This window comes from Mustelus asterias, chromosome 16 (assembly GCF_964213995.1).
Source record: "Mustelus asterias chromosome 16, sMusAst1.hap1.1, whole genome shotgun sequence".
Classification (NCBI taxonomy): Eukaryota; Metazoa; Chordata; class Chondrichthyes; order Carcharhiniformes; family Triakidae; genus Mustelus; species Mustelus asterias.
Genome location: NC_135816.1, coordinates 47,132,300 through 47,146,465, shown reverse-complemented (window position 1 = coordinate 47,146,465; position 14,166 = coordinate 47,132,300). Strand labels below are relative to the sequence as shown.

General features: G+C 44.0%; 1 protein-coding gene across 1 annotated transcript in view; it reads left to right on the top strand.

Moving 5' to 3' along the window:
• Positions 1-14,166, top strand: part of cdhr2 (cadherin related family member 2) — a 135,799-nt gene that overhangs the window by 33,799 nt on the left and 87,834 nt on the right. The window contains exons 4-6 of the mRNA XM_078231042.1: positions 8,519-8,652; positions 9,970-10,029; positions 12,156-12,236. Of these exons, the coding sequence (XP_078087168.1) occupies positions 8,519-8,652; positions 9,970-10,029; positions 12,156-12,236 (275 nt within the window). The remainder of the gene's footprint in view (positions 1-8,518; positions 8,653-9,969; positions 10,030-12,155; positions 12,237-14,166) is intronic.

The window sequence follows — 14,166 nt, the reverse complement described above, 5'->3', positions numbered from 1 at the left end:
CCTCTGCCATTTCTACTGGTTGCGTACAGACTTTCCCGCCTTCACCTTTTATAGGCCCTATTCCTTCACGTCTCATCCTTTTACTTTTCACATATTTATAGAACGCCTTAGGGTTCTCCTTAGTCCTACCTGCCAAGGCCTTCTCATGACCCCTTCTGGCTCTCCTAATTTCCTTCTTTAGTCCCTTCCTACAAGCCGTATACTCAACTAGATCCCTATCTTCGCCAAGCTCTCTGAGCCTTTTGTACACTTTCCTTTTCTTCGCGACTAGGTCCCGCACAGCTTTCGTGCACCACGGTTCCTTTAACCTACCAACACCTCCCTGTCTGCTCGGAACGTTGTCCTGTAGAACTCTAGACAGACATTCCTTGAAAAACTGCCACCTCTCTTCAGTACATTTCCCCGAGAATACCTCCTTCCAATTTACTACTCTAATTTGCTGCCTAATGTCTTCATATTTCCCCTTACTCCATATAAACGCTTTCCTAGCTTGCCTGATCCTCTCTTTTTCCAATGCAAGCATAAAGGAGATAGAGTTATGATTACTATCCCCAAGATGCTCTCCCACTGAGAGATCTGACACCTGTCCAGGTTCATTGGTCAGTATCAGATCAAGTACAGCCTCTCCTCTTGTAGGCTTGTCCACATGCTGTGTCCTAACCTAACTGGGAGTTCATTAGGTGAACCCACCTAACGAACTCCTCCCCATCCAATCCCCTTACCCTCGGGATATTCCAATCTATATATGTGAAATATAATTATGAGTCAATAGATATATGAGATATTCACATGACATCTATTGCACAGTGCCAGGGACCCGGGTTCGATTCCCGTCTTGGGTCACTATCTGCGAGGAGTCTGCATGTCCTCCCCATTTCTGTGTGGGTTTCCTCCAGGTGCTCCGGTTTCCTCCCACAATCCAAAAGACATGCTGGTTAGATGCATTGGCTTGCTAAATTCTCCCTCGGTGTACCTGAACAGGCGCCGGAGTGTGGCAACTGGGGAATTTTCATAGTAACTTCATTGCAGTGTAAGCCTTCTTGTGACACTAATAAATAAACTTAAATTTAATATATGATAAGCCACCTTTGGACACTCTGCTAGGTTCAAGATAAAGGGATGTACAATGTACCAGAGAGGGTGAGATAACAGAGAAACTTGATGAGGGTAAGGCTGTGCGTGCAATGGACTTTGAGAAGGCATTTGATGAAGTGACACAGACAACAGGCTTGTTAACAATGTCTTGGAGCCCATGGAATAAGAGGGACAGTAGTAGTTTATTCATTTATTCATACTCGTTGTTTTCTGCCAGCCAACCAATCTTCTATCCTTACTAATATGTTACTCTTTTACCATATGTTTTATTTCTCACAGTAACCTTTGACGAGGCACCTTATCACATGCCTTCTGGAAATCCAATTACATCACATCTATATGATGTGGAGATGTTGGTGTTGGACTGGGGTGGGTGCAGTGAGAAGTCTCACAACACCAGGTTAAAGTCCACCAGGCTTATTTGGTATCACAAGCTTTTGGAGCACTGCTCCTTCATCAGGTGAGTCATCTGATGAAGGAGAAGCGCTCTGAAAGCTCATGATACCAAATAAACCTGTTGGACTTTACCTAGTGTTGTGAGACTGCTCACTGTGATCACATCTACAGGCTCCCCATAGTGAATGTTACTCCTTCAAAGATTGGTTAGATATAAAGGCTTCTTCAACAGCAGCTTCCAAACCTGTGACCTCTACCACCTAGAAGGACAAGGGCAGGAGGTGCTTAGGAATACCACCACTGCGAGTTCTCCTCCAAATCCCACACTCTCCTGACTTCATTTCACCATTGCTGAGTTAGAATCCAGATACTCCTTCTCTAACTGGGTGTATTGTCAAAACATGGTTTGCAGTGGTTCAGGAAGGTGGCTCACTGCCACCTTCTGTAAATCAGTTCAACTAGGGCAATCGGCACTGGCTTTTCTAGCGTTACCCATATCCCAATACACCTGTCACAGTGTGATGTGAGTGTTGGAAGTTTTTTTAAGTGAATGTTCTTGAATTGGCAGAAGCCTTTGTGACTGAGAATGAGGTTTAGCAAAGATAATGCAGGGAGATTTACAGATGTTACTCTTTTCATAAGAGAGTTTCCTCATATCTGATTGAAAAAGAGGACGATAGATGAGAAATTCAGTGACCTCTGCATGAATAATAGAACATCTGATCAACAAGAATGCCTTGACTTACCTTATCTATCCTTCAGATGTTATTGACTCTTATCTTGCACTATGTGGCATTTCTTATGGCAGTGGAGATCCCCATCACTGATTCCACCATCTCCTTTGAAACAGTCTGAACAACTCTCTAATGGCCTCACTGGTTCCTGCTGTTGGTGCTCAAGAATCTCTTCCTGCTAATTTTGATTTTAACTAGCAGTACCTCCACAGACATACCTGAAAATCTTGGAGCAATTGCTGCTGCTTCTCCTTGAAACATCTGGCATTCTATGCAATTCCAAAATGGCTGAACCCCTTTGACTGGCTCTTCAAAGGTAAACCAGGACTGAATTTCCCTCCTTTCTCAGTAGCAGTGTGCCTATTAGTAGCAGTATCACTGCTGTGAGTTTTCCCTGCTTTGCTAATCAGATTTCCAGGAAGGAAAGGTAGAAGGTTAACCGTTGATTCACATGGGTGGCTTAATTCATACTCTACCTCCAACCCATCAACAGGAGAACAATACATCTCTACATCTTGAACCTATTAGTCAGAAAGTCTGGAGGAGGCTTTCTTTCCCTTGTGAAATCTACTGACTCATAATTTTATTTCACACAGAGACATTTGCCGGTCATGTCTACTTAGGTGTTTGGATTTCACGCACAGTTTCTTTGTTGGCTTTTCTTTTAAGTAAATATTTTTCTGCTCTGCTAGCTGACCAACTGTGCAAGTGTTTGGAAGATATGACTTTAGCAATGAAGGGAAATTAGGTTCCCATAGTAATTCTTGTTATCTAGCAGGGAGCTATCTACGCAGAAAGAATTTCTCTTCCTTGCTCCTGTTATGAGGAAAACAAGGGAAGTGCCTAAGGGGGACTGAAAATGTTTTTTGTTAGAGCGATGATACATGCCACACAGCTGGGCTTACAATAGCTGTTTGAGAGATTTCCAAAAAAAAAAATCTGCTGGTGCACTCTTCCACATTGGTAAAACAAACCAAATCTCACTGCAGGGCTGGTAATTAGGTGAACAAAATTATAATGCTAAGTGAATTCCTTAAATTTTCTACTTAACCCCAAGGTCCATTAGTTATTAAAAGCACACTTTATTAATTCACAAAATCTACTGTGTCATAATTAAACACTACAGTTCATTTGTGTAGAGTTGCCAGGGATGGCGCTGCATTATCTGTAGTGTTAATGTTCTGCAGCAGTACACAGATCACGTACTGCAGTTTAATTTTCCCCACGAGAAATGATACAGCTCTGATGGGAGCTGGACGAGTAAATTTCCATCAATGCAATGTCTGATGTACCATCAGTGCAACTGTAAAAAGCTTATGTGCCACATGGGGTGGGGAGGGGAAGGCGGGTATTCAAACTACTATCACGTATATAATGGTAGTTAATTGGTAGGTAATTTGTTTCTGAGGTTTATGTTCTATCAATCTTAGACCCATAGAATCCCTACAGTGCAGAAAGAGGCCATTTGGCCCATCGAGTCTGCACTGACTCTCCAAAGGAGCATCCATACAGGCCCTCCCTCGACCCTATTCCCGTAACCCCCGCACATTCATCATGGCTAATCCACCTAAATACATGTCTTTGGAGACTAAAGAGTAATTTAGCATTGCCAATCCACCTAACCTGCACATCTTTTTAAAGTTTGTAAAAAAACTTTAATAAATAAACTTTAAACTTTAATTCCATGGGTCTTTTATGTTAAAGATACGTGGGATGTATTTTTCTTTACCCACCCCCTAGATGTTTCTCCCTGCTCCCCGAACCCTAAGAACAATGTTAGTCTAATTTCCTTGGTCATGCTGGATGGAGTCTTTAATGGCATTCCCACCAGCGTGTGGAACCTGACAGTCGTACCGCAGTAAGAATGCCACTGCATCACTTGGAGAAGCAGGAGGCCAGGTTAAAGATGACTGAATGTCCTGTAGACTGCACAAAGGCCTTCAGCAGGTTAATAAAAAAACAGACAGAAGAGACCATAATTAGACGATTTGCCTCCATCTTTCTATCATGACCCCATTCTATCACCACCTCAGCTGTGACTCTTGTTTGATTACACTGGCCTTCCAGTGCCTTGCTGTATATCTCCCAGTTAGCTTTGTGTAGATCCCACCGTTTCTTCTTCGGGCTGGTGATAATAAGCAGCTGAAGGCCGATGTGGGTCAGAGTTGATCTGTGCTGGCTGTAGGAAGCTATGCAAGAGTTGCCATGATGTTGAGCGAGCTGAGCTGACCCAGCAAAGGTCAGGTGAGTAGTCATGCCTCCATCTTGCAGAGTGAAAAGTTCAAGGCTGTTTGGGTTCATGGAGGTAATTTTGTGCAGCCCAATTTGCACGTTTTGCGCTGATAATGATACCATCTCACCGTATCGGGATAAAGTAGGCATACTGCCACTTCTGCAAAGCCATCTAAAAAGTGGCCACCAAACCCAAGCCACAGGATATCGCCCAGTGTATACCCGCTGCCATGAGGAGGAATTTGCTTCCCTCCTTCAATTATATGTGGAAACTGGTGACTCAGATGTAGTTGATCACTTCACTGGAGTTCCTGGACTCTGCCAGCCAAGCTAGATGGGAAGAAACTCCAGAAACTTGAACATCACCCGTTCCAGCCAGAAATGCTGGAGGCTCCTACGCAGTCCTGTAACCACTAACATCAAGTTGACCACCTGTAAATGCCAACATTGTAGCGTCCTACCTCCAGGTGTTTCTCCAGGCATCCATAGAAGGCTCAATGAAGAAAAAATCACCCCCAGCATTAGCCTGCAGAGAGGCTGGAAGTGTTTCTCCGGCAGTCCCCCCGCATAGCAGAGGGTCAACCCACTGCTGGTAAAATTTCAGCAGCTTTGGGAAGAGGCCTTAATTAAACATTAGTTGTCCATTTAAGGGTGTGAATTTGCCTCAGTGGAAGACAGCCACCTTCCCTCATTGCTGGCAAAGTGCCGTACAGCAAGCCAGTGATGGACATGCCATACCCTTCCTTCTAATTATTCAGTCCCGCCCCTGCCTACCAGCCAACTCCTTGCAGCCCTGTAAAATTTCAGCCCTGAGCCTTGCTTTCCTGACAGCACTTGTTAACGAAGCATGGTGCTCAAAACAGACAGGGTTATCCATCAGGATTATCAGGTGGCCAGCTGCTGCACCCAACAGACATCCCTTGGGGGAAAGGTCCACCCTACATTTCTATGTCTATGTCCACATTCAGTGTTTTTATTTGTACCTTGGCCTGAATTTTTCGCTCGTTGGGCATAAAACGCCTTTCTGGTTGTGGTTGACCCCAGAATGCAGTTTCACGCTGGCTGGTGATCAACAGCCGTCCAGTGTAAACTGTGCTCTGTGAAAGGTTGAGCTCCACCAGGGAAAAGGGAGAGTGCAGGCGGGCATTTCCAATGCGCTCTATTCAGGGGGACAGCCGCTGCGGAGCTACGCCAGGGAGCTGCTGATCTGTGAAAAATAAATATTGATGCTAAGACCTCCAATGTCCGGGAGGCCTAATCACACACAGCCCCTAGTCCCCAGACACATTAGTTAATTTTATTTCAGCCCAGACAGCTCATCCCGCCCTGGATTCAGGTTCCAGCTAAAAGGTTTAAGGCTGCCTGGCCAATTGGCTTGCCTGCCAACCATAATAACTGATGTGGCAGGTAAAATTGCATTCACTTGGTCCCTTAATGAGCTAAGTTGTCTGCTTGATTGCCGGTGGACACGCTTCCACCCCTCGTGCATGTCCGCTGACTGAGGAAAGTTAGGATTCGAGAGCCGTGGATAACCAGGGAAATTGAGGATCTGATTAAAATGAAAAGGGAGGCGTACGTTAAGTCCAGGCAACAGAAAACAGATGGAGCTCTGGAGGAATACAAAGAGAATAGGAAAGAACTCAAACGGGGAGTTAGAAGGGCAAAAAGAGGTCAAGAGATGTTCTTGGCAGGCAGGATTAAGGAGAATCCTAAGGCATTCTATTCATACGTTAGGAACAAAAGAGTTGTCAGGGAGAAAATCGGACCTCTCAGGGACAAAGGAGGGGAATTATGCTTAGAACCCAAGGGAATGGGGAGATCCTAAATGAATACTTTGCATCGGTATTCATGAAGGAGAGGGGCGTGTTAACCGGGAGTGTCTCGGAGGGAGGTGTTGACCCGTTAGAGAAAATCTCCATTACAAGAGAGGAAGTGTTAGGTTTTTTAGGGAACATTAAAACTGACAAAGCCCCAGGGCCTGATGGCATCTATCCTCGACTGCTCAGGGAGACGAGAGATGAAATTGCTGGGCCACTGACGGAAATCTTTGTCGCTTCTTTGGACATGGGTGAGGTCCCTGAGGATTGGAGGATAGCGAATGTGGTCCCGTTGTTTAAGAAGGGTAGCAGGGATAACCCAGGAAATTATAGGTCGGTGAGCTTGATGTCCGTGGTAGGGAAGTTGTTGGAGAGGATTCTTAGAGACAGGATGTATGTGCATTTAGAAAGGAACAATCTCATTAGTGAGAGACAGCATGGTTTTGTAAGAGGGAGGTCGTGCCTTACAAATTTGGTGGAGTTTTTTGAGGAAGTGACAAAAACGGTTGATGAAGGAAGGGCCGTGGATGTCGTCTATATGGATTTCAGTAAGGCATTTGACAAAGTCCCACATGGCAGGTTGGTTAAGAAGGTTAAGGCTCATGGGATACAAGGAGAAGTGGCTAGATGGGTGGAGAACTGGCTAGGCCATAGGAGACAGAGGGTAGTGGTCGAAGGGTCTTTTTCCGGCTGGAGGTCTGTGACCAGTGGTGTTCCGCAGGGCTCTGTACTGGGACCTCTGCTATTTGTGATATAAATAAATGATTTGGAAGAAGGTGTAACTGGTGTAATCAGCAAGTTTGCGGATGACACGAAGATGGCTGGACTTGCGGATAGCGAAGAGCATTGTCGGGCAATACAGCAGGATATAGATAGGCTGGAAAATTGGGCGGAGAGGTGGCAGATGGAGTTTAATCCGGATAAATGCGAAGTGATGCATTTTGGAAGAAATAATGTAGGGAGGAGTTATACAATAAATGGCAGAGTCATCAGGAGTATAGAAACACAGAGGGACCTAGGTGTGCAAGTCCACAATCCTTGAAGGTGGCAACACAGGTGGAGAAGGTGGTGAAGAAGGCATATGGTATGCTTGCCTTTATAGGACGGGGTATAGAGTATAAAAGCTGGAGTCTGATGATGCAGCTGTATAGAATGCTGGTTAGGCCACATTTGGAGTACTGTATCCAGTTCTGGTCGCCGCACTACCAGAAGGACGTGGAGGCGTTAGAGAGAGTGCAGAGAAGGTTTACCAGGATGTTGCCTGGTATGTCTTAGCTATGAGGAGAGATTGGGTAAACTGGGGTTGTTCTCCCTGGAAAGACGGAGAATGAGGGGAGATCTAATAGAGGTGTACAAGATTATGAAGGGGATAGATAGGGTGAACGGTGGGAAGCTTTTTCCCAGATCAGAAGTGACGTTCACGAGGGGTCACGGGCTCAAGGTGAGAGGGGCGAAGTATAACTCAGATATTAGAGGGATGTTTTTTACACAGAGGGTGGTGGGGGCCTGGAATGCGCTGCCATCGTTTAAGACTTACCTGGATAGTCACATGAGCAGCCTGGGAATAGAGGGATACAAACGATTGGTCTAGTTGGACTAAGGAGCGGCACAGGCTTGGAGGGCCGAAGGGCCTGTTTCCTGTGCTGTACTGTCCTTTGTTCTTTGTTCTTTGAAATGTTGTTCAAGAGCGTGACAACGTCAGGACATGCGGCCAAATCCTTCTCACACAATTTTACAGTTTTCCGGTTCAGGTATGCTCCCGCCTGGTCATCAAAAACGCCGGCCCTTGTTTTTTCTTGTGGAGGTCGAATCAAAACAATATATATGATTTAGGTGGCATGGGGGCACACTGGTTAACACTGCTGCCTTGAAGTGCCAGGGACCTGGGTTCAACTCCAGCCTTGGGTGACTATCTGAATGGAGTTTGCATGTTCTCCCCATGTCTGCATGGGTTTCCTCCTGGTGCACCTGTTTCCTCCCACATGTGCAGATTAGGTGGATTGGCCATGCTAAATTGTCCCTTAGCGTCGTGGGATTAGCAGGGCAAATACCTGGGATTATAAGGACAGGACCTCGGTGAGGCTGTTGTCAGTGCAGGCTCGATGAGCTGAATGGCCTCTTTCTGTACTGTAGGGAGTCTGTGATTCCGGGATATATAATATTTGGATCAATGTAAGAATATCTATTTTTCACACTTGAGTAAAAGGAATTAATGATTAATTATATAATTTTATCACTTTTCAGGTGCAGAAGCATATAAGATTATAGCATTTGACAAGGATAACGACAAATTAACTTATTCAATGACTGGAGTGGATTCTACTTTTTTCAATTTAAACGAAAACATTGTCATTGTTGCACGGAAATTGGACCGTGAGGTAATTTAGTAGAAATGAAGTTTGATTGCCATTATAAAGCACAAGAATTCTGATTCCAGCTCTGAACAGTGGTTCGGTGTAATGATTTACCTTTAGAATACATTTCAATGGGCTTAGAGAGGCTTCGGGTCATTTGTATGCTTGCTGCTTGTTGCTCAATGCCTCTCATGTAGAGTTATGTAAAATGGAAGCAAGGCTTCAGAAATTAATTGCATCTAGAACACTGAGGGTCCACAGGGGGAGAATTCTCACATGATTCACCTGATCATCTGTCAAAAAATGGTTGTTGAGTTAATTGAACACAGTTGGTTTGCTGGTGCAGAATGATCATTGATCCTAGTGCTTCTGGGATAGGGAATGGAATATTAACCAGAGTTCCCACCAGTCCTAAAATTGGGCGTATTGATGTTAAGGTCAAGGTAGCAGATGGCCCTCCCACCCTAGAGGCCAATTGAGCCACTTAAGTGCCAATTTATGCCATCTGTTTGTCACCTGTGGCTGTTTACCAGTAGTACATGGGTCTCTCACCATATGGGGAGTCACCTGGTAAATCCTGGCTTCCTCCCTGTAGCACCAGGGGGCTGGGGAGTAGGGAGAGAGTAGCGCCCTCCTCATCAAGTACTGTATATACCTACGTACCATGTTGTAGTACGCCTCAGTACCAATGGCAATCTCACAGCAACACTCCCCTCACCAACCATCCTGCCCTCCTCACCAACCTCACCCCCCCACCTCCTTCACTGGACTCTGCCACTATCTGCCTAGTGGGCATCTCCATGTTCAACAATCCCTAGGTCCCCATGCCTGGCTTTGCAATTCCCAGACTTACAGATTCTGGAACTCTCCGTGACCAGTACTGAACCGACCTTGGTGCTGGCCCTGACCCTGGACCTGCACCCACTTAGCTGAGAGCCACTGCAACACCACCAGGTGAAAATCTTGCATGGGTATTCACTGATGAGGTCTGATACCATTATAATAAGGTCTAAAATCTAATATTGTGGTAACCTTGACCTTCTGAATCTGTTGGGAGAGGATGTGAAGGAAGGTATTACCCTCTGGACCAGTGAAGGGTCAGATCTTTTTCATATGCAAGAAGATTTAATTAGCCTGACAGTCTGATTAAAACCATAAATATCACTTGCAAATTGCTTCAGATAATAAGGTTCAGCTTAACCTTAAAAATCTGTCAGCTCAGTCATGTTAGCACAGAAGGTTTGTTAAGACAGTTTGTCATTTTTATTTTTATGAATAAAATGTGCTACAAGTAATATTTTTTGCTAGAGTTAAATTGTCCTCTTCTTTGTTTAACACTAGATTAAACCAATGTTGCGAGTTACTCTTGGCGTTAGTGATGGATCAAATGACGCTACCTTGGTGAGTTTTATTACATTTATTTAATAATAAAAATGTTTAAATGTTGTGGAAAATTGAACTGAGAGAGTATGGTAAATAGACCAGGGTTAGGAATAAGATCGCAGCATGATGTGAAATAGGAACAAAAGGAAATGATTTTTAAACCAACCATAAAGATCATAGAAACCCAATCAATGCCTGATGTGACTTATGTTTAAAACTCACTGGTCTTTTGTGCTGATTTGGGTGATTTTGCCTGATGAATCCAGAGCAAACTTTGTTTTGTTCAGTTTCTAAAATGGATGATTCATCACAGCCACTGGAGAAAAGTTTTGGACAGTGGATTAGCATTACTCATATGTAGGTTCTGGTAAAGCGAGTTGCTTCATGAAATTGATGTTGTGATTGCATTGACGACTGAACTGTGCATACTTTTAAATATATCAAAGCCACAATTTAAATTTGCTGCAATGTACAATTTCCAAGAGAGACAGTTTGGTAGCGGCAAATATTTTGGGAAAGGCTGGCCTCTGACTCTTGAGGGCAGCAGCTTACCTGGAAACTCGAAAAAAATCAGATGATGTGTGCTTTAGAAACCATGACAATACTCGAATAAAAGTACAAAAATGGCTTGTGATTAAATTTCATTAAAAGGTATGGAGTAGGATTTGGAATGAGATAACCAGTTATCTTCAATTATAGACTACTGGCCGAACCTTCCAAGGGGTGGCAATCATCATTGGATTGCTACTCCATTCCTATTCTCTTACATTAAGATGGAAGTCTGCATTTCTGGCCTGGACCTCTGAAACAGGCATCTTCAGATACATGGAACAGACTTGTTCTCAGACTCCTTCATAGTCATCAGGATAAGCCAAGCATTGCCCCTTTTTTAATAGCACTAGCTGTCGTGTTTTGGCAAGTCTTCATTTTGTAACACAGTGGAAAGCTTTGGGACATTAGCTTTTCAGTCTGTTAGTGAATGAATGTGAGTGGGGTAAGTGAGTACTTTGGTACGTGGCAGGGTAGGTAAGGTGGAAGAGTGGGAGGATGGGTATGTTGCAGATTGGTAGGTGGCAAAGTGGGTAAGTTGGTGAGGCCAGGACAGGTTGAGTTGGGGGAGTTGGATCATCAGGAGGGAATAGGAGGGTTGGGGCAGTTGGAAGGTTAGGATGGAGTCAGAGGTTCAGGGGAAAGTCAGAAGGTTGTGCGGAAGTTGGAAAATCTGGGGGGAATCAGAGAGTCAAGAGGGTCGGAGGGTCAGGGAGTTTGGGGGTAGGGTTGAGGGAATTAGAGGGTAAGGTGGGTAGTTGGGGTGGGATCAGAGGGGAGTCGATGGGAAGGGGGGTGTCAGTTGAATTGGTACCCAGGAGATAGACATTATGTTTTCCTGTCTAATATTTCCCAGTAACCATTCAGGTAAGTACATCGGAACCGTCTGAAGTCTTTGACTCCAATTCAGAGTTGGAGACATTCCTGGAGGATTCCAGAAGTAGGTGAATTGTCAGTTGGGAGATCACAGTTCCCGGGCAATTCCCAAGGAACACAACAAGTCTGTGTTGTGACTTAGAAGTCCCATAGCACATCCTCTAGAAAATGAATGGTGTCCAACTCTCAGCAGACTGAAAGATTTCAATTTTAGTCAAGCATGACTGTCAGGAATGTGTGGGTTCAGATCATAGAATCATAGAATCAAAGAATCATAGAATTCCTACAGTACAGAAGGAGGCCATTCAGCCCATCGAGTCTGCACCGCCCACAATCCCACCCAGCCCTATCCCCATAACCCTATGCATTTACCCTTGCTAGTCCCCCTAACACTAAGGGGCAATTTAGCATGGCCAATCTACCTAACCTGCACATCTTTGGACTGTGGGAGGAAACCGGAGCACCCGGAAGAAACTCGCGCAGTCACGGGGAGAATATGTGAACTCCACACAGACATTGACCCAAGAAGGGAATCGAACCGGGGTCCCTGGCGCTGTGAGGCAGCACTGCTAACCACTGTGCCACCGTGCCACCGGATCAGACACCTGTTATACATTTCCTTTTCACTGGACAGATTGAGTTAAAATTGGAGTTACGTTTCTTTCTTTTTAATAGCTGGGTGTTTAGTAGTTAAAAAAAAGTTTCTTTTTAATCTCCAGCATCAAACAATCATTCTTGAAGATGCCAATGATAATGCACCAGTATTTCTAAATGGTCGCTATACAGTATCTGTCTATGAGGTGAGTCACTTTCAGTTTTTATCATGAAACATTTAGAATACTGTGTCATGTAAGAAGCCAGTAACACTGTTCTTTTAGCTTTGTGACTTTGTTTCAATCCAGTGCACGTTGATGCAATGGAATCAATATGGGTGTTTCAATCCATTTTCAGTATCATTTAACTGTCCATGATATGGCACAACTTGGTAAGAGTTAATACATTGGCAAATCTTACTCCAAGAAACCTCATGGTTGATGACTGTCAGAGTGGAAAATAAGCATACTCGTACAGTGGGAGGCATTGCTACATTTTTAGGATTTACTCAGGTATTTCTGATACGAGTTATCAAATGCCATTCCAGTGGATGATCTCTTACTCACCATGAACTGAAATGTGACTTCTTTATATGTACAATATCTGGTGAGATGGTTGTCCAAAGAACATCTGTTACTCTGATTAGCTTGCTGCATTGACCCAGGTTTACTCATCTTCATCTTTTGCTGTTAAAAAGTTGTGAAGGAAATCATTAGACTTGTGTTAGATAAGGATATGAAGGATATGGAGCAAAGGCAGGAAAGTGGAGTTGAGATTTGGATCCACCATGATCTAATTAAATGTTGAAGCAGGCTTGAAGGGCTGAATGGCCTGCTCCTGTTCCTAATGTTGGATAACTAAACATTCCATCAAACTAAAAGCAAAATTTCGCGGATACTGGAAATCTGAAATAAAGAAAAGAAAATGCTGGAAAAGCTCAGCAGATCTGGCAGCATCTGTGGAGAGAGAAACAGAGTTAATGTTTTGAGCCCGTATTACTCTTCTTGAGAAGTGAACAGAGGGAGAAACGTTTAAAGTTTATTTATTAGTGTCACAAGTAGGCTTACATTAACACTGCAATGAAGTTACTGTGAAAATCCCCCAGTTGCCACACTCAGGTACACTGACGGAGAATTTAGCATCGCCAATGCACCTAACCAGTATGTCTTTCAGACTGTGGGAGGAAACCGGAGCACCCGGAGGAAACCCACACAGACACAGGGAGAACATGCAGACTCCACACAGACAGAGACCCAAGCCGGGAATCGAACGCGGGTCCATGGCGCTGTGAGGCAGCAGCGATAGCCACTGTGCCACCATGTTGTTCATAATCCATGATGGATTATATATTGTATAGGAGGGGGTGGAGAATCTGAAACACTGTAAAATCAGTGATAGGTGGGAGCTAGAAGAGATTTCAACAAAGATATGTAGGGCATGGGACAGAGGAAGTGTTAATGGCAGTGTGAAGGACTGGAGAAGGTGCTGATAGTGGCTTCAAGGTAAAATAGCAGAATGTGTTGATGGGACAACAAAGGTCTAGTGCTCAGAGAAAGCAAAATTAAAGAACAAATGTCAGAGAGGGTGGGGTGAGATTGTTTTGTGACAAACATGTTTGGGATGAAAAAAATGGGTCAAGATGGATGAGAAAGGTCACAGTCTAACATTGAACCTAATACTGAGTCCTGAGGGTTGTAAGATGCCTAAGCAGAAGATGAGGTGCTGTTCCACCAGTTGTATCAAAGTGTGTTAGTCTATAAACTGTGAATCAGTTGTGTTAAAATTAAAGATTAAAGTCCATTCAGTAAATTTCACTTGATTATAGAATATCTTCCTTATAGCTTTCCAAATAGAAAAATAATAAAAGACAAACTGCTTTGTCAGCTACGCTGAATAGTGGATGTGTACCATCATAACATGGCTTGTGAGGCTTTGTCCACCCACACAATCCAATCAAGTATTGCTTTAGCAAATGCCATCTCACCAACTTGATATCCAGTTTAGGAGATAAATCAACAAAAGCACTGATCTCATTTATATTTCTATTTGGTGCTCGGCAATCTCAAACTACTGGACATTACAGATAATGAATGAACAGATCAAATGCTGTGTATTCCAGTTGGAACATGATTATAA